General features: G+C 35.1%; 2 protein-coding genes across 3 annotated transcripts; both read right to left on the bottom strand.

Annotated features, from left to right (window-relative positions):
* Positions 1 to 899: 899 nt before the first annotated feature.
* On the bottom strand, positions 900 to 5,722 carry LOC104600392 (NADH-ubiquinone oxidoreductase-like protein). Its single transcript, XM_010263311.3, has 3 exons — positions 5,447 to 5,722; positions 1,325 to 1,409; positions 900 to 1,218 (listed from the first exon to the last, which is right to left on the bottom strand). Exons 1-3 carry the CDS (start codon positions 5,597 to 5,599, stop codon positions 1,109 to 1,111), a joined length of 348 nt encoding a protein of 115 aa, XP_010261613.1. The 5' UTR covers positions 5,600 to 5,722; the 3' UTR covers positions 900 to 1,108.
* A 3,809-nt stretch (positions 5,723 to 9,531) lies between these two features.
* Positions 9,532 to 20,834, bottom strand: EMB976 (Tetratricopeptide repeat (TPR)-like superfamily protein). Of its 2 annotated transcripts, none has more exons than XM_010263313.3 (8): positions 20,084 to 20,834; positions 17,895 to 19,302; positions 13,678 to 13,989; positions 13,044 to 13,148; positions 12,862 to 12,949; positions 12,635 to 12,756; positions 11,873 to 11,937; positions 9,532 to 10,985 (listed from the first exon to the last, which is right to left on the bottom strand). In XM_010263313.3, the coding sequence occupies exons 1-8, from the start codon at positions 20,630 to 20,632 to the stop codon at positions 10,428 to 10,430; spliced, it is 3,207 nt and encodes a 1,068-aa protein (XP_010261615.2). In that variant the 5' UTR covers positions 20,633 to 20,834; the 3' UTR covers positions 9,532 to 10,427. The 2 variants fall into 2 exon arrangements, with proteins under 2 accessions (XP_010261615.2, XP_088751526.1); XM_088895400.1 differs by having other exon boundaries at positions 17,895 to 19,362; positions 20,084 to 20,224.
* Positions 20,835 to 26,228: the final 5,394 nt, after the last annotated feature.

Genomic DNA, 26,228 nt, shown 5'->3' with positions numbered 1-26,228 from the left:
AAATAATTGTATATCAACCCTGCTTTTTTTTTTCCATTTGAAATAGACAAGAAATATCAATTATTCTAATACAAAAAACCTGCATAAATTATTGTTCATGTTTGTTGGGGAAAACCTCTTTTTTTGTTTGCAATTTCAGTCATAATAGAAAATTGCAGTCGTATAAAAATTCCACTAATTTAACGTGCTAAATATAATGAAATCGATACGACTAATGCAAATCCTTTTGACTTGAATTAGTTTGATTAAGCAAAACACTTTTCATGTCAACCTTAAAACATCAAATCCCAATGCTCAGAATTGGTCCTTGAGTTAGAATTGTGTTCTCTATTCTAGACGGAACAAGGACTTTGACATGTGGATAACAACTCGAAGCTGATCTATGACTAGTTTGAGATGCTGATGTTTATTTGCAAGCTAATTTCTTAAATTGGTGGCTCTCTTCCAAATATTAAATTTTAGCCTGATCTGCTTGGGGTTCAGAACTGGCAACAATAGAAACAGTTTTATATGCTTTTGCTTTCTGGGAGTTGGAATTACAGAAAGGATAACACGTCGGAATTTGTATAACCAAAATTCAACTTTAACCGGGTGGAGCTTATCGATCGATGTCAAAGTTAAAGCCTCTCAGTCTCTCACCATCTCACGCTAATGGTTGGAGGGAAAATGTTATTCTGTGCTAAAGTCACAAGGTATCTGTAAGTTCTTTTGAAAAACTATTAGGTTTTAAATCTTTCACCGAAAAAAAGATATCTATGTTCGGCATCAGGCTGCTTGTAGGATCCATATGTACAGATTACAGAATCATCATGATTGGTCCTGTATTATAACTGCAACTGTTATCAGGAGATTAACAAATAAAACTATTCACAGTGAATAAACGTGATGCGCAAGCAGGATTGAATAAACTTTACCTCGTAAGAGTAGATTGATCAGTCACATTGTATTTATTGACTTGTGATGAGCATGAAAACCATTTGGCACAAATGACAAATAAAAGAAACATAGCATATATTAATTCCATCAGGGGAAAAAACCCAAACGGGAGTCTTTGCTCTGCATGGCCATCCCAGGAATTCATCTCAAAAGATAAACCCTCGACACAAGGCTAGTGATGATGATGCTGAACATAGCGAAGCCCACAATACTTGCATACAGCTGGCTCTTTCAGGTCAAGGCATATGAACTCAATTGGGTGCCCCAGTGCAGGATTGTTGTCTGCAAGTAGAACAAGAAGTAAACAGTAGAAAGGATCAACTGAAGCAATCCATTAACTTGGTTGAGCAGATCTATCAATTTATATAAGCAGTTTTAAAAGGGGTACCTCCTTCACAGGCAACAATTCTTCCTTCCACCTCGATGGGTGGAACTTCACTGATCAATTCCATTGGTGATTTCTTACTTGTATCCTTTTAACAAAATCGTCAAGCAAATGCTCTTCAGTACAAATAGTTCACCAAGTTCCAGATAAAGCAAACTCCATAAAGCAGATCTAGAATATGAATATGTAGTAAAAGGAACTATATAACAAATCAACTTTCAACTACTAAGGACTATACCCCAGTGGTTATTTCTTTTCCCTAGAGACAAAATTAGGACAAACCGCACCTAAAAAAGAGGTGAAACAAGGCTTGCACAAAGAAGGTGGACAAAAGAAGGTTATTAAAGGAACAAAATAGCCCAACCGTATTGCCCCACAGAAAGATGTACTGGACTGCTGTAAAGGTACCCACCTTCCCCACTATCTTATTGGCTGATCTAGGCACTCCATACATCAATAAACAGCATTTTCATTTAGTAAAGCAACAAACTAATCTCTTCCCATTACCACATTACGAAAACTTCTGGCTCTTCCCTAATCTAGGAAGAAGCAAAGCCTTATTTGAATAACAATCCTCTCATGGACCTGATATGGCAAAAACCATCAACCTTCTCTGATCTTGAAACCAGCAAGACCACAATGCCTTGATCACCCACACAAGCATCAACTAAAATATTTACTAAAACAGTATTAACTTCCTATCAAGAGGAGTCAACAGTAAAACAAACCTTTCAATAGGAGAAAAGGCAGATGAAGAGTATTGCTCTAGGATTTTGTATTTTCTTTTAAAAAACCCATCATATAGGCAACGCTTAGGTGGGCACCTAGGCACTAGCTCCGCCTTGGTGCTTTGCAACTATGGTTAGTTGTATTGTTGCTTCATTAGTGGAAATTTTGCTACTTGAGATTCTGTTTGCAACTAAGGCTTCAAATATTGAATGATCTTTGTTTTCATTTATTTTAAAAGTTAATACTTATTAGGTCACTACTAGTGTACAAACAGCAATAATGGTGATTCAGAAGTTGATAAACCATCACAAAGCTGTAAAACACATAAGAATCGACAAAATAACAAAAGCCTAGGCTCAAGGTGCACTAGGTGCAGGCCTTTTGAAAGGGATGCACCTGGGCTTAGGCAAGGGACATTCCTTAAAATGCACCTCATTTTTGCACCCAGCTGCATGTTTCGAAACAATGACAATTATTAAAGCATGCTCATAGAAAAATACTTAGTGATTTGATTGAATTTTAGAATTGAAATTGATGAGGGGTGATTTGGCCCGACCTAGTAAACAGCAGACACGTGGACTCAATCAGGTGACTAGACACATGACTCAACATCCTCAGCTACCCGGCAGATTAACTTAGCATTCCCAGTCACCTCGGCATGTTGGGTCTACACCCCCGACCACCTCGATAGGTCGAATCAACACCCTCGGACGCCCCGGCAGGTCGTTTCACTTTGGGTACCTCGGCCACCTCGGATAGCACCAAGGCCCGGGTATCTTGAGATGACCAAGCTTGTCAAGGTGACACGTGGTGGGTATCTAGAAGACTGATAGTTGTCTCCGAGCCTCTCGGGATCACGCTGTGTAACCGTAGGCATTAATCTTATCCCGTCCAAATAGGAGGGAAGCAATAACCTTCGTCAGTTAGCAGAATCTCCGCCTTCCAGAAACGGACCCCAACGGCTCGAGCCGAAGATCCCGGGAGAGTTTTGCAAGACCTACGACAACCCAACTATATAAGGGCATCAACCACCCGAAACCCAGGTACACACGATCATTTGCTCTATAGCCTACTAGCACACAACTTCCAGCTCGCACACTAAGATACTGACTTAGGCATTGGAGCGACCTCGCCGGGTTAGCCACCCTGGGTTCTCTGATCTGTTTGTCTTGCAGTTCGATTAGCCAGCTAAGCCGTCAGTGTCCGAGCTGTCCTCCAGCTAGGAGCATCCAGGTCGTGCGCCATCAGAAATCTTGCTCAAATAGATTCCAAGGTAAGCCAATTCTTTACCAGTAGCTTTACCACTTAGGGAGGAACAATCCTTATAAGATGGTTTACTTGTTTGTGGTTATTTTTTTGTCAGGTCCTCTTTCCACAAGGATGTGACAATTTTACTATGCTTATAAAACCAATTGTACATGGTTATAGCAGGTTACCCATAATGTACATGATCCTATACACCACACCATACACTAGCATGCACTTTAAGTCTCATAGCAGTCCTCACTCCTCAATGGCCGTTATCCAATCAAGAGGTCGTGTAATTCCATTTTCCCCAAGAAATTCACTATATCAGTTCTTACCTTCTTGGTGATTCCATTCATCCAATGGTAGGTTCAGAACTCTCTGGACAAATATCTTATTTACTATGTAGGGAATGTCTCGCTAGGAGTACTAGACTGACCTTGAGCTGCTACCTCAGTGGGTAGATTAGTGAGCATTGCTGATTGCTCATGATGTTTGCCTTCAACTTCATCTCCCATCACATCAATTGGTAGTCTAGACTTGTGTTCATCTATAGAAGATTCATTGGAGGCTCTAGGTGCATGGGGAGAACACTGTTGGGTCTCCTTGGAACACACACGATTGGTTAAGCTACGTAACTAATGAGATAGTTGAACACTGTTGGGCCTAAGACCAGAGGATATACCACTTTTAGTTGTCATGGTGGCTGACCTAATTTGATACCATAAATGATGCAGGACCCACCCAAAGAGCAGCTACTTATGTGGCTGGAATAGGCCGAGCAAGCTGGAAACAGGCCACAAGGTCCTCGGATTGTTAGTTTGAAACTTAGCCTAGATTTCCCCAAGAAAGTAGGCTGGACAGAATTTAGGAAAGTTAAACAATTGACCAACTAGTGAAACAAAACCAATAAATTGGTGAAAGTTTTTTTTTAATGGATAATGGACCATTAAACATAAATCTCTAATCTAAGAGAAATGCAGAAAGCCAAAATATGGAAGAACAAAATAATCAAGAGAGAAAACAGTGAGGGAATAATAAATAAGAAATGAAGTAAACAGTCAGAATAAGAAAAAATAAAGATAGCTAGAGAGATAAGTTGGCAATGGAAAAAGGTTGACCAGGAAAAGAAGAATAATTCAATAAAGTTTAAGAATAATGACAGGTTCAACCAAAATAAGGATAACACCAATAAAATATCTCTTGTAAGGATAAATAAGATTCTATTGGAGTCAGCATCATTAGGCTCAAAACAGTTTTACAATGACATATGTAATCAAATCTTTTGAGTTTTACACGATAATCATCTTACCAGCAAATGTAACTAAACAGTGAAAAACTTGCTAACAAAGAAGATAAATTGAAACCTAAATAAATTTAACATATTTTCCCAAACTTTATCAAATCCTTGATTGAGAGGATTCTCCATCTTCATGGGCTCCACGTGACCTAGCCAAAACTGCTAGAATGGGCACAGTGCATGGAATGTCTTGTGTGTAGGCTAGTATTGGATCCGAGGACATGGTCTTAAGACTTCATCCTATTTTTAGCCCATTCTTCTCTTTATCAGCAATTGCTTGGTAAACTGTTGGAGGTCAAATTCCAAACTGCTAGGAACACTAAATGTTCACAGTAGTTCCTATGGAATCTAATCCAGTATAATAAAGAGTCTTCTAGGAAGGAGAAATTTCCAAGGTGTTAAACAGGCCACTCAATTTCAGGACTTCCTAGAAAGCAGTCGTGATAGGCCCTTGAAGGTGCAACCAGGCAATTGGCTAAATCTATGCAAGTGTGCTAAGACTCTATCAGTCATTGAACCAATAGCTCAATTTAGGGATTAGGGTGGCCAGAGCACCCAAAGGAGAAGGGGGTGGGGACGGTATTTCCTTTCAATGCATTTCTGAAAATTTAGATACAGAATCATAACATTAAAGAAACAATTAATAAAACCTACAACTAAAGCCTGCCTCAATGACAGGAAACAACATATTTCATACTCAACTTATTGACGATTGTAGGAACCCCCTTTAACAATCAAAAAAAAAAAAAAAAAAAGCGTAGGAACCCTAGATCCCGCCATTCTCAATAACAAAGAAACAGATCAAATTTTTGAAAAGGGAAACGATGGGAGGAATATAAATTATAGAGTACCTGCATCCATTTGGCAGTGTGATTGCTAATATGGCTTCTGACAAGACTGAGATTTCTGGAATTCGAAGGAAGACGAGATGCAGAAGAAGCCGTTAGGGTTTGGAGGAGATTCGACGCCATGACGAGGCCATGTCTTCTCCCTGCTGCCGCCATTGCCGTGTAAGAGGGAGAGAGATTGATCTTTTATGATCTAGAAAACGAGCTTTACTGAAGGAAGAAAGGACCTGTGAGACAGAGACGAAACCGTTTCAGGAAGAAATTCCGTTGCGGTGTTCTAGTTGTCCATAAAGGGGTGTGCTTGTAAATATAATATTATTAAGGGTATTTGGATCATAATCCTAATTTGAATCGGACCTTTACGAATCTTGCCACGTGTAGGATTTGTAAACCAGCATGACTAACTAGTGGCTAGGACACATACCGAAAAGATATGATACCTAAAAAACCCGATAACAAATCAAATTCAAGGAGAGAGATGATACCTAAAAAACCCGATAACAAAGGTTTAAGGTATCAATATATATCATATTTTGAGTTTTCTTTTTACTTTTTTAATTTTTAATTTATTTTTAGGTTGTTGATACACGAAATAGGAAGATTTAGGGACTATATGAGTAATTTGGGGTGAGACACCTTGAATTTTAGATTGATCGATACAATTTTGTGAAAAAATGTGTGTAGTGTCATTTCAACTAAAAAAATGTATTTGTATAAAAAAAGTAAAGAAACGTCAAATTTAATAATTTGGTAGAAGGGATTTTACAAAAGAAAAACCATTTTAGGTAAAAGAGCTTTTATAATAATTTATATTGATCAACTCAAATGGTTTTCAAAACATTTTACATAAAAAAATCTCTTGCAAATTTATATTGATCAAATCAAAACATAATAGCAACTAGCGAGGACCTGTGCATCACACGGGATTTGTTAAGTGAAAGCTAAATAATAGAAATAATTATTTACTAAAACACCTTCTATAGTTTAATGGATTTACTAAAATCTACCCTATAGTTTGTATTTTACTAAAATACCACTTATAATTTGCAATGGATTTAATCAATCTTCCATTAGATGACAATGGAAAATGACAACGTCAACTCTAATGTTCATTTAAATAAATTTAATAAAAAAATAAAAATATCATTTTTGTTCCTAATAAGACACATGCAACCACTCTATTAACTATATTTGGTCAATTTTGTTTTCTGTACAAAAAAATGTTACATGCATTTTTGAAATAAAAAATCATGGGCCTAATGGCAAAACAAACACTTCTTAACGAAAGGTTGATTAAACAAATAAGTTGTAAAATATATGGGATATTTTAGTAAAATGAAACCTATAAAGTAGGTTTAAGTAAATATGTAAAAGTATAAGATGTGCTCTAGTAAATGACCCTAATAGAAACACATAAGAGTATACAATTGTTTTATATTTTCAACTTTTTAAATAATTAATAATTATTCATATTTTATATACTACTTTTAATATTTTTTTATAATACAAAAATAACATTAATTAATTTCAGTTAAGCTTATTCATCAAACTGATAAAACTGATCAACCCGATAAACTCGACCTGAATTGGTCGATTTTCTAGTATTTTAGGTTGGCTTTGGTTCAAAAATTTCCCAGCTCGACCAAGTTGGATCAGTTTTGCTTTGGTCATTTGTAAAAACCAACCAAAATCGGATGACTTGACCATTGATATATATTAATATTTTATATTTTAAATATAAAATTTAATATGGAAAAGTGGGAAATTTTTCATATTTCTTAGTCTAAAATGTTTTATATCATAAATTTATTTTTTAACAATTGCATTGTAATTTTTAAAATTTAAATTTAATCTTTAAGTTTAAATATTTTGAATTGACTAACTAAACCAAAAAATGGATCCAAACTAAATACAACTTTAGTGGGTCGATTTTCACAAATGGTCACTTGGTTTCAGCTGACTAACTCCCCAACTTGACTATGTCAATTTTGTTGACCAAACAGCTTATAACTGAACCGAACCAACTCATGAACTCATAATTCCAACTAAATTAATAGTCTCATCTCTAACAAATAATAATAGTTTAATCTCCAATAATTATTAAAAATTTATAGCGAAAATACACAATTATTAAAAATATATTGATAATGAAATAATACAATAATTACAAAATACAATAAGTACTAAAAATATATTAAAATAATAGTTTAATCTCTAATAAATATCAATCAATAAGTTATAACAAAAATACAAAAAATACAATATGTACAATAAACAAAATTTAAAAATTTCAATAATAGTAATTTAATCTTCAATAATTATTGAAAGTTTCTGTTAAATAACAAAACAAAAATAAATTTATACATAATTATTGAAAATACATTTATCACAAAAATAATAAATAATAACTTAAATACAACAAATATTAATATTATTATATATAAGTATATAATAAATATATATTAAGAGTTTAAAATTATTATTAATAAATATTAATTTTTATGAACGCTATTTTCTCAAATTATTAATTGATATAATTGAAATTAGTTATTTACAATATTATGTAAAAATATTAATTTATTATTAAAGTTATTTCATTATTAATTTTGTAAAATATTAAATTATTATTAATTTCAACATTATGTTATAATTATTTTTCTACTTTTTAGATTTTTTAAATTTATTACAGAACTTCTATTTTAACTAATTTAAAATCTAGTTATGTTAAATATTTTGTTATTTAAATATTTAAATAATATGCAAAATATTTAAATTTTAAAATATTAATTATTTATTGAATTTAATAATCCATAAAAATATAATTTATACTATTATTGCATAATTTCATTATTAGTTTTGTATGATATTAAATTATTATTAATTTCAATATTATGTTATAATTATTTTTCTACTTTAAGAAATTTTTTAAATTTATTACATAATATCGTTATTTTAACTATTTAAGATATAGTTATGTTAAATATTTAAATAATGTGTAAAATATTTAAGTTTTTTGTTATTTACTGAATCTAATAATCAATAAAACTACAATTTATACTATTAATACATAATTTCATTATTAATTTTGTAAGATATTAAATTATTATTAATTTCAATATTATGTTATAATTATTTTTCTACTTTTAAGAAAAATTTTAAATTGATTACATATTTTCGTTATTTTAACTATTTAAAATCTTGTTATGTTAATTAATTAGTTATTTAAATAGTATGTAAAATATTTAAAACTTTTTGTTATTTGAATTTTATTTATATAAGGCTATTACATATTACTAAATATTTTGTTATATAATCATTTATATTTTTATAATGTTTTGTTATTTAAGATATTTTTTTATTTAAATATTTAAATAAGATTTTATTTTTTAATGTTAATTTTTTATTATTTGAATAGCATTTAATTTGAAAATCAGGAAAAATAAAATTTAAATTGTTAGTACATAATTTAATGATATATTTTGTCAAAAGATAAAATTATTTTTTATGTTTTTAATAAATATTTTAAAGTTATTATATAAATTTGTTAGAATATTTAAATAATTCTTAAATTTTTTAATCCAAACTTTCTTTAGATATATATAGATAAAAAGTGGGGGAGAGGGTAAATAGGAATTAGAGATAATTTAGAAGATAAATAGAAATTAGAGATAATTTAGGAGAAATTTTAAGAGAAGAGATTATTTAGGTTATTGGGAAAGTACATTTCATTGGTTAGGGTTATTGGGATAGCAGGGTGCACAACTACACATGAGGCCCTTTGACCATACAAAGAGCCTAGGGTTATTCTATTTGTGGGTCTCATCACATGCTTCTTATGGAGGGGGTGCAATGCAACCATCTTGACTACTTGGTCATCAGCAATATCACGTAATCACAATAATGTGAACTTTAGCCACATGGAATCACCATCTAATTTGTGAGTTGGGCCGGGTTAAGTTAGTTTAAGGATAAATTTAACCCAACACAAAAAATCCCAGGCTATACTTAGGCCATGTTTGGTTCAACTTTAATTCTTATCCAAGATGAAATTCCAAAATGGACAAAAATGGGTAGAATGAGAAAATATTGCTATGAACCAAACACTTTTATCTTAAAAATGAATTCTTTTCAAATTGGCCAGTGTTTTATGTTGTTTATTTTCATTCTTAAACAAAACTGCGTTAGCGGTCATAAACCGCCAACCTAAGTCTCCAAAATTGAAATTGTCGCATAAATGTTTTTCGGTGGATGGCCGGTGATCAATGCCCATTGGCATATGTTTTCATGACAATGACCATAAAAATGAAGATTTTTTTTTGGTAACCAAATAAATAGAAGATAATGACTAAAAACTGAGACCAGCCCAATTCTCACAATATCAGCAGTTCAGCACCCATTCATCGTCGAGATGGTGCCCAGGTGCAGATTGATCTTAAAAAACCAATAAAGCCCATTCCCCAACCCAGATGATCCATTTGGCTGGTATATACTAGCTGCTCTGTGCATAACGGGGGTAGCCCATTCCCCAACCCAGATGCAGGCGGGATTCTATCCCAAGTCTCTGCTACGACCCCTTACAAACCAGTTGGCACCTTGCTTAGGCCTATCTTTTGAACCCACATCGGTCCTCACCCATGTTATTCCCCAACACCTTTCACTGGGAGGTTTGATAAGTTGATAACCATCCACCTGCATGCACCAAGGCATTCTCCAAGCAAGCGGTACAGATTCATAACTGCTTTTTAACTTGTTACGTTTGCAGCCTACATCATTACAATTGCTTCTGCTGTTACTTCCCGTTATTACCACTGGCAACAGTGTGATCAAGATTCTCATGGCACCACTACCTGTTTTGCCCAATAAAGAATTTAGCTTCTTTTTACCTTAATCCATTCAGAAATTCATTTGCTATATCCCCATTGACATCTTCATGAATCTCTGGGGGCTTCATGGCTCTCATCTTTATATTCTTACAAGAAAGAACTCACATGATTTTTGTCTTTGATCCAACTTCAAGGTTCTCCAGGAATGAGATTCCAAGCCTATTCATGGAATCCAGAATGCCACCAGCTTTGAGGTCCTCACCCTCTGATTGGTAAAGATGAACAGCTGCACTCAGAATAAACCTATCTGCTTCCACTGACTCTTTAATCTGTTCAAAGAAGGAAATTCCTTTTGCAATATGTCCATGGTCCACATAACCCCTGAGCATGGTTCTATGACATGCTAGGTCAGGACTTAACCCACATTCAATAATTTTCCCATAAACCCTTTCAGCCTCCAAAATAAATCCTGATTTCACAAAACCAGAGATTAGTTGGTTATAATGAGCACAAGAAGGGTCAATCCCTCCATTCTGCATTACACTGAGAGTTTCCTCTGCTTTTAAATACTTCCCACTCTCTGTATAGGCACGAAGAAGTGCAAGGTAGGTTAAGGAATCAGGATGACAGCCATCTCTTTGCATAGCCTGAAAAAGTCTTTCTGCTTCATGATCAAGCCCACCATTAGCACACACATTGATCATAATATTGTAGCTGATCTGCATTTCCAGAAAAACGAAAAAAAGAAACAGAAAAGGAGTAAGCACCATGTCAATGGATTCAGTCAATGAAGTTATTTGAATAGTGAGACACATTCAGTTCATAGATGTCCCATATTAGGCAATATTATTTATCATTAAATAATGCAAAATCCCCCTAGAATAAGTAACCATAATGTACCTTGACGTCTTTAAATCTAAACATACCTTCTGTTTGTAATGTTTCATGTATGCATCAAATGCCCAGACATAGTATGGACCATGGACATGAATACAGGAAACAAAGATATGACTCCATTTCCTAAGATCCAGAACATTGATATGGGTTTGGATATCCTACTTAACATGTTATACCATGTTTCTTTATCTAGTTTTTTAAGACCAATGTTATGGTATGCAGGGGGACACAAGTATAAGAATTTAAGTGGGAAAGAAAGAATGGAAGTTGATGAAAGGAGAGAATGGTACTCTCCCTTTTATATTAGGTAATAGATACATCTATACATCTTGCCAGATCCACTCGAACTTCCAAGGCATATGGAGTTTTCATAAATATGATTCGTCAACCATTTTACATATTACTGTAGATTCTAAAAATTCTAGAAAGTGTTCATACAGTCTCCAGTGTTGTATCAGGTAAATATTGTGTTTGACACCAGCACACAGGACATGTATAGGTATAAAATACCCAATGTTGGTCCCAGCTATATGGGATCTTGGGAGGAGTGGTCTGGAAACAGACCCAACCTTTTGCATTTTTTTCACACAAGGTGACTGCTCTCAGACTCGAACCAACGTTCTCACACTTGACAGCTAACATTTTACCATTACACCAATTAATGGCCCTAGGACATGTATAGGTATCCTGGTATTATATGTGTACATACCTTCCCAGGTTTTATTCCTTCTTCCTGCATCTTGCTGAATAAAAGGAATGCCTCTTGACTCTTACCTGCAACATAATTAAGTATTAGATAAAAGGATGATTGAGGCAAAGAAGTCTGATACTTGACCAACATAAAAGATTGCTAATATAAACTAATAAAACCAAAAAAAAAAGACAATCTCCCAAGGAAATAAATGATTTGACATCCAAAAATTCAATTTCTATACCCTGGTAAGCCTTTTACCTGCTCCATGTGCACTGGTTGGTATTGCACTAAAGTTCACTGGTTTACTCTGAAAGAAACTTCCCAAGGACCATCACCCATTAAAATAAACAAAATTTTATAACCATTTGCAGATTAATAGAAACCAGAATAGTACTCTCTTTGGATGGAGCTCACAGTATCAGGTATGACTCTCATTAAAATTCTCAATTCAACATTCCAACCCTGCTGTAATCCCTAGTATTTGGTCAGTAATGTGAATCCTATCTCACCATTGTACTCTATGAAGAGCTATGTTTTCTGTCAAATGTTAAGTACTTGATCATTTCTTATTACTTCAATTCCACATCTTCTTTGGTCTTCCCCTTGTTCTTTTAGAGTCTCTACTTGCACCAAGTGACTCCTCATTGATGGAATCATCCTTGTCCATGCACATAACTGCTTGAAGTTTTTATTTCTCCTATGAAATTTAATTTAGAGAAATGTATACTGCACAGTCTGGGGGTATATATTCATAACAAGTTAAGAATGAATTATTACCAGCCTTCCCATAAAAGCTAATCAGATTGGCATATGCCTTCTCATCTAAGGAGAAACCCAAACCACGTGCCATGTTGAACATCTCTGTAGCCTTGTCCAACTTTCGACCTCGTCCATACACACTGCACCCATTAGAAATAAAAAGCACATCCATCATCCACAAGGTAAATTCCCTTTCTTGTCGTTTCACCCTCTTCTTGACAAACAAAAGCATGCCAACTGCTTACCTTATCATGGTGCTATATGTCTGAAGTGATGGCACAACTTCCAAGGAAAGCATGCGATCATAAATGCTGGCTGCAAAGTGTAACTTACCTGCAAATCTTGAATCTTTATTTGTGATATTCAACTTCTTTACGTTATAACAAACAAAACACACACACACACACACACACACACACACAATAACCTGCTTCTAGCATTGCCTTGATGAAGGTATTGTATGCCACAGTATCCAGCTCAACACCTTCCTGAAAAATTGACTGAATAATGTTCTGTGCCTCTTGATGTTTGCCTGAGGTTGGATTATAATTCATCAGTACAAAGATAAAATCCAAGAATAAAGACATAAAAGTCACTAAATTACTTCATTGTTTAGCATGTGTCACATGTGGTACACACATAAGCAGTAGATATTACAAAGGTACAACAGAAATGGGTGTTAAAATTTGATAATACATGGATTACCATGCTGAGTAAAATCTTGAAAAATTATTTATTGGTTATAGTGTATTAGGTTTAACATACAATTAAATACATAACAGGTGACCTTTTATTGTCAAGGGGTAAACCTTTCAATGCTTAATTTTAAGAACCATAAAAAAGTAAATCAGTTAGTTTTGAAACCATAATCATGGAAGTGTTGGATCCCATGACATCACAAATTCAGGTGCTTTGCCCATTTAGTAGAATATGTGAAATAGCTTGGTCAATTGAGCCATCTGGGAATTTGAGAATCAAGTGATAGCTCCCATGCCTATTGTCCTCAAAAAGGAAGAAAACTGGAAGAAAATAAAACATTTACTAGCTCACATGATACATACCATTATTAGTCAAAGCATTCACAATTATGCTGATGGTAACAGCATCCAATTCATGCCCCTTTTCAATCATTTCTTTGTAAATGTTGTATGCCTCTTCTGGTTTACCACATTTGACATATGCATTTATCATGGAGGTATATATAGGTTTGCTGACAGAAGGAGAACCAGAGGACACTGCAAAGACTTCTTGGGCATGTCTAAGTTGTTGTCGCTTTCCATATGAACTAATCATATATGCACATGCTGCATTGTCAGGTCTGAAGCCCATCTTGATAAAATGATCATAGAGAGATTCTGCTTTACAAGCATCACCTGTAATGGAGAAAAAATCAGTGCTCAAAAAATACAGGAGGATCAAGTTAGCTTAAACTTCATAGCTCTGCAACTGATCAGCCAAAAAACATCCTCACTTTGAATACATGGACAAGAAATCTATGCCATCATAAATCAGATGACAGGAGACTCTGAGAAAACATTTTCTGGATCTAACAAGAGAAAATATTCTAGTGAGGAAGAAAAAACTGTATTAATTAGGCATGGTCTTAGATGGAGTGGATTTGCACAGGTTTTAAGCTTTGGTTTCATTATGAACTTCTATTCTATTCTTCTAATCAAATAATATTCCTAATGACACCAAGCCAAATGGGAAAATTTTGATGTTCCAAATTTTTTCCATAGGTAGAGTGACAGAATTTGGACTGTCCTCTCTTCAGTTACAGCTTTAGGGTAAGAACTTCACCTACAGCATTGAATATCAAATCTGCTAAATCCAGCATCACTTGGGATCTTCCTCTAATATCAATCCTAATTTCTACATAACATCCTTATCCACCAAATTAATGCAACTCCCCCTCCCCCCCGCCCAATCAATCACCAAACTGCCAAAAATGGTTTTTTCTAAAAGTTTTTGGAGTTTATTAGTGCCTCAGGGTTAACTGTCTTAAAGGGTCCAATTAGTTAAAGAGTTATGTTAGATTTAACCTTAAGATACAACTACCACTTTCCCTTCAGCTTATTTTGTTGGTGTTAAAACTTAAAACTTGTTCATTTGGTGCCATTTTTATGTCACTAGATAGTTTATTGAGTTATCTAGCCAACAAGACCAAGATCTTATAAAGATGACATATTTTAGGAAAGTTACGATTCTCATGAAATTTTTTTTGATCAAGTATTCTCATGAAAATTTTAGTAATAGAGTGTATGTCCATGATGTCTATCTTGAAGTTGTGTTTTGTTTGTTTAGTTTTAGTAGGATCTATAATGTATATCTAGAGTTAGCTTAGCGGTTAGAGTCCATATTTGAGTGTCAGTATGGGTAATACATGGGTTTATCTTAGTTCTAAAGTAATTAGAAGTAATTTCTGACCACTTTCCAAGTTAGAATTGGAGTCTGGAAATGTAGAGTTGAGCCCTAATATTGAGTACATAAACGGAGTCATTGTACATTATAATTGAACTTTTTTTAGAGGAATAGTTAGGACACATTCTAATTGTGATAAACAGGGTACATCCCAAGTGGAAAGACTAAAAGCGACCCCTAATATAGGTGCATGGGGTGCCTGTCTTTTCAAAACATCACTTTTGACTTATTCATTAGGGGTGTACACCTCTTTATCAAAAATTGGATGCACAATAATCATAAAAAGTCTTTATTTACAATAAATAAAAAAGAAAAACCATTAAAAATACAAAGGAGAAAAATACCAAAAAATCACAATAATATTCTCAAGTACACCCTTTTCAAACTTTCTCTCCATGCAACAATAACATCAGTCACTAAAAAGAAAAAGAACAGCTATGGATTCATCATCCTCTAACATCACCTAATCATAGCAGGAAGCAATCACTAAATTCTTGGACCATGAGCATGACTCATCTAGAAAAGCCTAACACTATGTGGCTGTTTAAATGTTCAATAACAGTTAAAGTGGCTGCCCTGAAAAACTTATTGCTTTATCTTTTAAAGAACAAGTTTTTAAGGAGGTTGTGGGCTCCCTAATAGCTTAAACTGAAGTTGTGTATATTACCATACCCTTGAACATTTTATTGTTTTAATTATTTTATCCACTAAAAGACAAAATAATAAATCCTTCAGTTCAGCAACTTCACATGTTATCAAACAGCCCCTATGCCAAAGCTCATACCCTTATCAGTCCATTTTTTCACATCAACCATCACAACCACTACATACCATATTTGAAACAACCACCTTATACCTCAGCAATTTCCAGCTCATCTTTACCCCTTCTTTAAACATTTCTCTCCATCCTGCTTATTGGCCTTCAAAAAATTGGATTTAGCAGTTCTCATAATCTCCTTTTCTTCTAGTTACAAAAAAAATACTTTTCTAGCATGTTCCTCCCCTATGGAAAAACAGTCCTACTTTCTTACTCACCTCTACTTCTTTGTCAATCACCACATTTAGTTCCACCTTAAATCTTTTATCAACTAGTAGCTTTACCTCCATACTCCTCTCTCATGTGCTTCGAGACCAAATTGTCACTGCTGTCTATACAATCTCTAATTAAAATTCAAAACATCAGCATTGTCAACTTCTGACCAAGTTCTGTGTTTCATCTTCAGGAAGCCACAATCAGCTATCAAACTTGAGAAATCATCATCTGCTTCCCTAAACCCAATGCTACATTATTTGAAATAATGTTCCATATATGTCCACTCTCTTCTTGAGATTTGCTCTTTGAGAGGACACTATCTCCTCTAACCCTAAAGGGAAACAGATAATGGACTTATGGACCACTCTGAGTTTTGTCCGTATGTTCTGCTGCTTGCTTGATCGAGGATTATCCTTCAATGATTTTCTCCTCTAAATCCCTTTAAACTGTGTGCAAGGACCAGCCTCACACAGACATTTCTTAGATGGGAGAAAACTTTTCTGGTGTGTATCAGTCTCAAATGCTTCTGTTCCTTAATTCATTAAAATTAAGGAATTCTGGTTATATCCCACCACACCAATTTCTTCCTCTAAAGTATTTCTCTGCTGTATGTTTTAACAGTATAGTTTCCCTTTTTGCATTGCTATGATCTAATTTCTTGCTCATTCTTTGGTGAACAACAAGCTATTACTTGCTTCTCCATCTCTATAGTCTATTCTTAGTCATTAATCACTAAAATTACCTTCCTTTACCCTAGAAAGCATGCCATTGGATCTGAAAGTTGTAGGATCTACCTGTCCATCACCACTCTGTAGTAGCAAAGTTAACATGATGAATGGGATACTAAGTTGAGAAGTCTCCAAACCCCTTGTAATGGAAACAATGGATATCAACATTAAACTTAATCATGCATCTCCCATTGTACATGCTGGTAGAGGGACTACTTTAACACTAAGGCACTTCAATTCTAACTTGTCATGGCTGGAGTTGATAAAATGCCTAAAAATCATGATATCCTTGTCCCACTCAAGTTCCAAACAGGTGGTAAGTGATAGAACCTACTTAGTACTAATATACTCAGTTGACACGTTATCCTGTACGTGTCAGTAAAACTGGATGTGAAGTCTCTAATTGTAGTTAAAAGGTAAAAACTGCCTGGTCAAAGCTTGCTTTGCATGCCATGTTCTTACTTAAGCAAAGCAAGATTTTCTAAAATTTATCATCTCTTGAAGGACCAAGTTCTGACCAAGCCAAATTTTCTTTGCATTGAATTGTTCATCCTATACCAATAAAAAAAAGTAACCAAATATCTGATTGCAAATGCACCAAGACTGTTTTCTCAATGATGGTCTGACACATTAGGCTTGATCTTTGTTGAACTCCAGTTTATATTCTGCCATTGATTATGAAGGAGTAAGAATATAGAAACCCCTCCTTGGATCAGGAAATTGAAGAGGACTCCATTTTAGTCGTTGAAAAGCAATATAGTCCAGGTATTTTTTCTAAACCAACATCACACAATAATATTCTTACCTTAATACCATGTTAATGTTATCCAGCATACATAAATATGTTTCTTATTTTTTTTTTAAATCAGCTTCCCTTAAGTTATTATATACCATAAAACAAAATTGGAAAGGTAAGGGGAAAAAGGAAAAAAAAAGCATAAAAATGGAAAGGCATGTCATAGATTTCTTGCCTTTCTAATATGCATGTATCTATTTATGTGTTTATGTGTGTACAAATGTACTCTTCCACTATTTACCACAAAACAAAGTAGGAAAGGGAAGGAAGAAATTAAAAAAAAAGTTTTAGATTTCTTGCCTTCCCTAATAAATTTGCTGATGAGTTGGCTAGCCACCGACAAGCCTCCAGTTGTCTGCAGCAACAACTTTAGAATTTTTTCAGTGTTATTGGCATCACCATCCGCTAAATACAGACTAAGCATCAGTCCAAGAGCAGTAGTGTCAGGTTGGTCCAAGGACTCAAATGTATCTTTCACTTTCTCAAGTTTTGTTGATTCTCCATGCACTGCCATCAAAAAGGTCTGTATGAACCTGCTGTCTTTGGCAAACCCAGTCCTTTCCATCTCTTCTAGTAAATTTTCAACTTCTTTTACCATCCCCTCTTTGCAAAATACTTTCATAATTGTCTTGTAAAGATCTTCATTAAATTGTACTTGATCCCTCTGCATGTTAACAATGAATGCTTTGGCCTTTTCTAGAAAACCCAATCTATAGTACAAATTAAGCATTTCCTTACAGGATGCAGCATCAGGAACTCCAGTCTTTGAGAGTGCCTGAAATGCAACTTCAGCAGATGTCACATCTTCCTTCATAACATAACACTGAAGCAAAACAATATACGCAAATCTCGAGAACCATATATTCCTAGATCTCATAAGCTCCAAAATATTTAAGGCTTTGTCAAAATTCCCTGCATTCAGATGGACCTGTGCCATTGCCACATAGGTTTTCTCATCATTTAGGATGCCTAATCGTTCAATGTCTTCAAATGTCTTCTGTGCATCCTCATACAGACCGAGTTTGCCATATATCCTAATTAGTAAACCATAGATGACTTCATCAGCGATAGTATTATTCTTTTGCATCTCCAAGAAAAGGGAAAGAGCTTTGGAGTAATCCCCATATTTGTAGTGTAAAGTTAGAAGTGAAGCACATGTATAGTTACTAGGAATAATTCCTTGAGACCTCATGTCTTCATAAAGTTTAAATGCTTCGTCCCGGTTACCATGCTTGGCACTTAAACTGATAAGGAGGCTGTATGTTGCCTCCTCAGGTATGAGTCTAGAGTTCTTCATCCTATCAAATGTCTCAAAAGCCTCTTCCACCAGACCTTCTTTAGCATATGAACTGATGACAACTGTACAAGTAAAATGGTTTGGTGCAACCCCTGAATGTATCATCTGCCTCCACAACTGAATAACCTTTCCATGCAGCAATTGTTTTTGCAGAGATGAGATCATGAAATTGAAAACAGAAATGGAAGGTACAATTCCTCTCTGTTGCACAGCAGAATAAAATGACAGCATAGCTTTGTGGCGTCCCCATCTAGCGTACGCGCAGAGCATGGTACCACAAGCAATTTCATCTGGTTCACACCCTGCTTCAAGCATCTCCAAGAAGATCTCTTCAGCAAGCTTTATCTTTCCAACTTGGCCATATACACGAAGAACAATTGTGTAAGCGATAACGCTGGGCCGATAACTTAACTGCATTCACAGAGGCATTTACCTTAACCAGCTTTATGACATTTGCTTCCGGTGCCACATCTAACATTAATATGCAATTGCATTTTATCAATTTACCTCTTTTTTTTGTCAAGAAAGCATTCAAACTAAGAAGTGACAACCAAGTGACCTTCAAGGCTTTAATTGTTGCATATATTGTAAAATATTGAACAACTCCCAAAGAGAACCAACTTCAAGAAAAATAAAACCAATAGCCGATGTATGTCTATGACTGCTAGCTTCTAATCAGTATCACTACTCCGCGGGAACAAAATGAGGAAATGTCAAAATAATACACCAAAAAAGCAAGGAAAAAAAGGAATCTAGTAATCACAAAGGAACAGTTTAAATCAACAAATTATCATCTCACCTAACTTTTTCTCTCTACACCAACTTGTCACATAAATCAAAATTGAATTGAAACATCCAAGAAAAGATTAATACTAAACAATCCAATTGGTTAGGAAAAAGAACACCCCCCCCCCCAATCAAACACAATCAAATCAATATTGCAGGCATATGCATAGTGGCCCAATTGCAGGAAATCTACTTTTGTGCCATACTCCATCAAGTCTTTCCCACATTAATCTATTAAGGGTTCTCAACTCCTCATCAGTTTCAAATGATAAGACGAAATCCAACATATCAATGAAAGCCCAGGTGAAATTAAGCCAGTTACAGCCATTTACACCATTTCCGCATTCCCACGAATAAAACCAGTTCAACATAAATTAAGAAAAAAATGGGAATCAACAAAACCTACCTGCAATTTCATCCAGGCAAAGAAATCCCGCACCTGTCTCCACCCCTTCTGTTCCTTCAACACAACACACATCTCCCGGAACGTAAGCTTCGTGACAAAAGAAGCCATCACTTCCCTCATGTTATAGGATCCTTCAGGCTTCGTCGACAAGTTTCGAACAATTCGAATCGCCGCAACAACGTGCTTCCCGTAAAGATGACCGTTCCTATCATCTTCGAGGTACTGGACCATCTGCTCAGGCGTTCTCCTAATCCACTTAGGGGTCTGTGCCTGGGAACCTTGGTTCCTCCTGAGCACGCTCAGGTAGCGAGCCTTGGCTTTGATTATTCGGCGAGCGTTGTCGTCGGACAGTGGCTTCTTAGGGTGGCTCCTGTAAGGATTGGCTTTGGGATTGTAGTTGCCATTGCCATCGCTCAGGGTCCAAGGATCAGGAGTGATGGAACAGCGGATGAGCCCAGGATTTCTGGGTGATTTTGAAGATGACTGGTTTTGGCGGGAAGGAGAGAAGGTGGTCGTAGTGGATAAGAAAGGAGTTTTAATGGAATCCATTTGTGTATTGACTTGAGGGGTTTGCGTTTGAACTTTGTAGAAGGGTTGAAGAGAGACAAAAGGATGAGCTCCACGGCTCTCAACAATCAGCACTCAGCAGCAGTGAAGAAGATGAAGTGGAGACTGGATAGCACATGAATTGGTTGCTTTTGGTTTGGGTAGAGGCTGAGCTGAGCAATCTTACACCACAGAGCTGGAACTTGGAAAACCTGGAGCTTGAAGCTGGATTTCTGGTCTTCTGGATACTGGAACAGTCATTTCAAATGGGTCCCCTCGGGCCCGGCAGACGTGGATGATGGATCACTGTACACAATATTTCAGATTTACAGCCTATTGATTATTCTTATGGTAGAATGATTAGATTGGAATCGGCCTAAGATTTAGTTAGTTGTATAAAGAAAGAAACTGTGATTGAGAATTTCCTCCGGGGTCACTTGATGGTTCAGTTATTCGACCCATAGGACCCGAACCCGTTGACACATCAGTTAATGCAATTTTATATTTTTTAGGGAAATTATCTATAAAACTACTTTTCAGCAATTCTCTTAAATTCATCATAATATTTCAACAACTCTAATATTCACTAACAAAAGTTGTCCACGCCACAATAAATACAATTCTCATAGCTAAATTACCCTTCACTGGAGAATTAGAGAAAAAATGTTCATTTAGGGTTTCTCTTTCTCTCTCCAACAGGCATCGACTGTAGCTCTGGTAATATATCCCGGTGAAGGTTTTCAGTGTTTTTTCTTCAAAGAACAAGAAGCGTCCGAATGGCTCAGGAGTACTGAAACCCAAAATTCCTTGACCTTGCAAGACCTTCTGGAACCTTAAAGATTCCCCAAAGTCTGAAAATCCTGTTCCATTAGGAACCAGAAAATCTAGTTTGGATGAAGGCAGAGTCATCCTGGTTTTTTTTTTTTTTTTTAACCAAGTGCAGACAAAGTGCTGCAAGCTGAAGCTGGATCCAATTGTTCAATCTCCCATGGAGAAACCCCATTATGCCGATTTGTCTCCAGAACATCACCCCGCCTCACCAATAGGCATCACCATTTTGAGCCAGGCCATCTAACAGGGTCCATGTCATTAATCCCATTTACCAGACCAGTGTATCTTCGCTCTACTGCATCTTCAGTTTCAAACCTCATTTTAAACTTCATTCCACTAGAAAATGGCTGATTAAGGCATTTAAGAAATTTATAGAAAGGAACTATGAACTCAAATTGGCTCGCCCTTGGATTATAGTAAATGTTGAATACACTCTTTGTGGACACAGCATTGGCCACAGTTGTGAGAGTCCCACCATTCATGCTCTAGCTATAGAGAACTGGAAAAGGAATACCACCTTTCACTTGAGCAGCTCTCCGGATTCCCAATCTCAATTCCCCATTGTCACCTTTGAAAAAGAGGACAACATCCCCAAAGACTAGCTTCTTCTTATTGACAAATGCACTCCATCCAGTCGTAAGCAAATGTCTCCGTGGCTAACCCTTGTAGATGTGCCGAAACTTCCACTCTACACGACTACACCATGTAAATCTTTTGCTACAAGCTCTTGGGATGGTCTTTATTGCTTATAATCCAGAGGGGGGAAGCAGTATTTGGTGGTTCATTGAGGAACGAAGAACTCTCCATGAGTGTGCTCATATCAGAAGCAGTGAGGGTTTTGCAGAACATGTGTGAGGCGTTGTCAGCTTGGCCGAACCTTCAATTTCCTCGTCTTCACCATTAGCTTCCATATCTCCTCTCAGCAGTTTCTGCTCAATCTCAGTTTCAGGAAGCAGGGAGACTTGTGCGTAAACTTCATCCGTGGCAACTTCAGCATGAACCTTGATGTTGACGACGCGGCAGAACACATGAGGCAGAAGATTAAAAACCGTCGCCGGAAATTCAGTGATTTTTTTTTTTTGTCTTGTTCAGTTTTCAATTTTCTTTCTTTTTTTTTCATTTTTAGTGTTTTGTTATAATTTGCAATAGTTTTTATAATTTCTATTTTTTTTTACATTTTTCTATTTTATACAATCTATAAATTTCCTTGTGTTTTTCTATAATTTTTGTTTTTTTTTTAATTTTTATTTTCTGATTTTATTTTTCAATTTCTATAGTTTTTATAATTTAAAAATACGTTTTCTCTTTTTTATGTATTTTTAGTTAAAATATTAAAATATATGTATATATTTTATATTTTTCTATGAAGGGTAAAATGGTAAGTTTTAGATATTTTGAAAAGTTATAATGAATTTAAGAGAAATACTGTAAAGTCATGGTTTTAGATAATTTCCCTACTTTTGATGCATTGGGTATGGGTTGAACTTGGACGCAGGTACAATGGTACAAATTAAGGGAGATTCCATATTAGTATCTGTATTTTGGGCGTAATGTCATTTTGATTCCTGAACTTTAAAATATATTAATTCACTATTTAAGCTTTCAAAAAATATATATTTTTTTGATAAATTAAACTTTCAACTTTCAAAATATATTAATTCAGTATTTATCATTAATAGACTGTCAGTTATATATATCATATGATTAATATATGTGAATTAAATATTTTAAAAATAACAAGATTACTGTTCAGGATCTATTTATTGACATTGCGCTCATGGCACTTAGAGGATCCCTTCTTGCAAGCAAAAAGGAAATAAGCAAACGACTCCAGATCTCTTGCCCAGTCTACCCACAATGCATTATCCCCCATGAATTGAGAACATCTCCCCCTGCATAATACTATGTAGGAGGATGAGATGTTCTTCATGTGTAGTTGTGATGGTATAGGGTAGACGTGGGCAGGAAATCCTAACTCCAATGCAACAGCCATTAAGGATACACATGCAATAGTCTATAGAGACTTCTATTGGCTCAAACGAGGATAATTCAAGTTGAAATCCACTCCCCACAAGATAGTTTTCCACAATATGCTACAGTACATTTCCGCCATGTATTGAAAACATCTCCCAATGATGCCTCATAATTTCTGGTATTATCACCGGGAGATATTCTCAATATACAGCAGAGATATACTATGAGACACTGTGGGAAACCATCTTGTGTGGGACTGATTTGAACTCCATACTCTGTTGGCTCGGTGTTATCATAGAGCTTAATTACAGCACGATTTAGAATTTGTAATCCATGCCCATTGGCTTTGTCTCACCCAAGTTGACCACTTAATCGTGTATCACAATGTTAAGTCGATATCTCACCGACTTACTGTGAGTAGAAAAGGTTTTTCTGGCCCTCTCTGTACAATCTGATAACTAAAAGCTTGAAATTATTTGCATTTAAATCGGCTAATGGCTCTATCAGCTCTCTCTGATGCCCCGTAGCTTAAGTGGTGAAAATGCTGGAACTGAGAAGCCGAAATAGGTGAGAAGGCCCTCAAGTGTCTAATGTTCATGAAGAAGTGGCATTTATGTCCTTTCATATGCCATCTAACGGTGATTAAACAATTTTGTACTAAATTAATACACTTTGGAAGTTCAAAATTTCAGATACTGGATTAGCACATTTTAAAGTTCGGGGACCAAATTGTCTCTATGCCTAAAGTATAGGATATTAATCTAGAATTTTCCTACAAACTAGAATTTAGAAAGTGCATAAAAGAAAGTCCGGACTCTATTAGGAAGCCCATATATATAATCCAAAAAAGGCATTTTTTAAAAAAGCATGAATTGTAGTTTGGTTAAAGAAATCGGTTGATGTGTTTTGGATGATGTTTGACATTGATGCTTATTTTCCAAATATTGGTGTCACGTTGAAGCCACATGGGATAAAGAAAAATCAGTGATTTTCAATCTATTTCGTTGATCCATTTTTTGCGATTCGATTCTTGGCACAAAAAATAAATGATTCCTGAAATCAACCCATTTTGAGGATCACCATTTTTGTTGATTTCATGATTTTTAGGTGATTCCGATTTTTTGAGGATGACATGGTATCCAGCAATCAACATGTCTCTAATGAAAAGAATGATCCCAAGGAAAAATAATTAACCACCCTTGAGAATTATTACCAAACAAACTGCTTATATGGCATAAGTGATACCAAATGACAAATTTTGGTGATTTTTCAAATCACCAATTCCAGAAAATCAATTGACAAAGATGAATCATCATTGATGCCAAACATCACCTTCAACTACACCATAGGTTCAGTGTGGTTGAAAATACACAATACCACATTAGAATAGGTATTTTGTACTGTAATAAAAAATGGGTAGTCTGAATCACATCACACCTCATAACCTAAACCTAGGGTGTTTATGCTGCACCCTTAATATGGTGTTTCTTTTTAATTTTAACTGAAAGTCCATTCTTGATATATGAACTTGAAACCAATGTAAATTATAGAGATGGCTCTAAGATACTAGTAATTGGATCGGATGTGAATACCTCGAATTCGAATTTAAAACCTAACGACCTCAATTTGAAAATAGATTTAATCTCACTCCACTTTATTTTTTAAATACAAAAAAAAGTTAATTACTTTTTAATTTTTATATATAATAAATTAATATATAAAAATATATTCTTTATAATTTTAAATGTAATTACATCAGATTTATATATCAGAATCAATAAATATTATAACATAATTGAATTTGATGAAATCAAATCCAAATCAGATCTAATTATATAAACCCATAATCCAAATTCAAAATATTCACCTACTTTCCGAGTGTTTCCTATAAATACAGTGTCCATTTAATTGTATGATATCGTAATACATAAACCTAACAATAACAATAATACCCAATAGTCTTGAAATTAATAATACCTCCCTTGTATTTTGACCTCCCAAAAACCTCCCTTTATGTTTTATATAAACATGTGGATAAACTCCCTCGTGGCGGGAAAACATGGCATAAGTTTAAAATTCCATTTTTGCTGATGAAAAATTTTATTAGGATGTAGATTTATTGAATTACTCAGGAAAAAGTACGCTCTGTTTGGTTCGTGGGAATAAGGGCTTGGAATTGGAATCGGAATGGATTATTCTGATTCTAATTGTTTGATTGGGTCAAATTGAAATTTCATTTCTATTTTTACTAGAATGGCATTCCTCTATTAAGGGAATGGTCATTTCTTACCCTTCCAATAGAGAAATAGATCATTTTGATTCTGATTCGAGCTGCCAACCAAATGGACTCTTATTGACATCAGCCATCAGTCCAAGAGCAATAGTGTCAGGTTGGTACAATCGTACAAGTACTCCAATGTATCAAGGTTCAAAGTATCGATACGATACGATACCAGGAGTTTCGATCGTATCGTATCGATACTTAGAAATGGCCGAAACTTTAATTTTTTTATTTTTTTTTTTACATTTTGGTTTTTTGGAAATATTTTAACATGTTTTTTATTATTAAAAAAATTGGGGGTCCGAAACACATGGAAACAGGTGTTTCGGACCGTACCTTTTTCAAAAGATACGATACGAAACGATACGCCATGTATCGGGCATATTGTATCGATACTTTGAACCATGCAGCGTATCTTTCACTTTGTCTCAAAGGTAAAGTTTCATACGAAGAACAATTTTATAGGTGATAACACCAGGCCGATAACTAAGCGGGCAGCCTGGCACTTACCTT

This window comes from Nelumbo nucifera, chromosome 1 (genome assembly GCF_055504915.1).
Source record: "Nelumbo nucifera cultivar China Antique chromosome 1, China Antique-T2T, whole genome shotgun sequence".
NCBI classification, from domain to species: Eukaryota; Viridiplantae; Streptophyta; class Magnoliopsida; order Proteales; family Nelumbonaceae; genus Nelumbo; species Nelumbo nucifera.
The sequence above is the reverse complement of the archived record's forward strand: the minus strand, read 5'-3'. Positions and strand labels throughout refer to the sequence as shown.

What these genes read in the sequence shown, in the direction of transcription:
- LOC104600392 (XM_010263311.3), bottom strand. Translation starts at nt 5,599, where the DNA reads ATGGCGGCAGCAGGGAGAAGACATGGCCTCGTCATGGCGTCGAATCTC. An exon ending in ACACTGCCAAATGGATGCAG is followed by an intron (nt 1,410 to 5,446) that starts GTACTCTATAAT and finishes TTTTGTTAAAAG; the next exon opens with GATACAAGTAAGAAATCACC. An exon ending in AATTGTTGCCTGTGAAGGAG is followed by an intron (nt 1,219 to 1,324) that starts GTACCCCTTTTA and finishes TTCTACTTGCAG; the next exon opens with ACAACAATCCTGCACTGGGG.
- EMB976 (XM_010263313.3), bottom strand. Translation starts at nt 20,632, where the DNA reads ATGGATTCCATTAAAACTCCTTTCTTATCCACTACGACCACCTTCTCT. An exon ending in CAAGGCAATGCTAGAAGCAG is followed by an intron (nt 12,950 to 13,043) that starts GTTATTGTGTGT and finishes CAAGATTTGCAG; the next exon opens with GTAAGTTACACTTTGCAGCC. An exon ending in AAGGAATAAAACCTGGGAAG is followed by an intron (nt 10,986 to 11,872) that starts GTATGTACACAT and finishes CTGGAAATGCAG; the next exon opens with ATCAGCTACAATATTATGAT.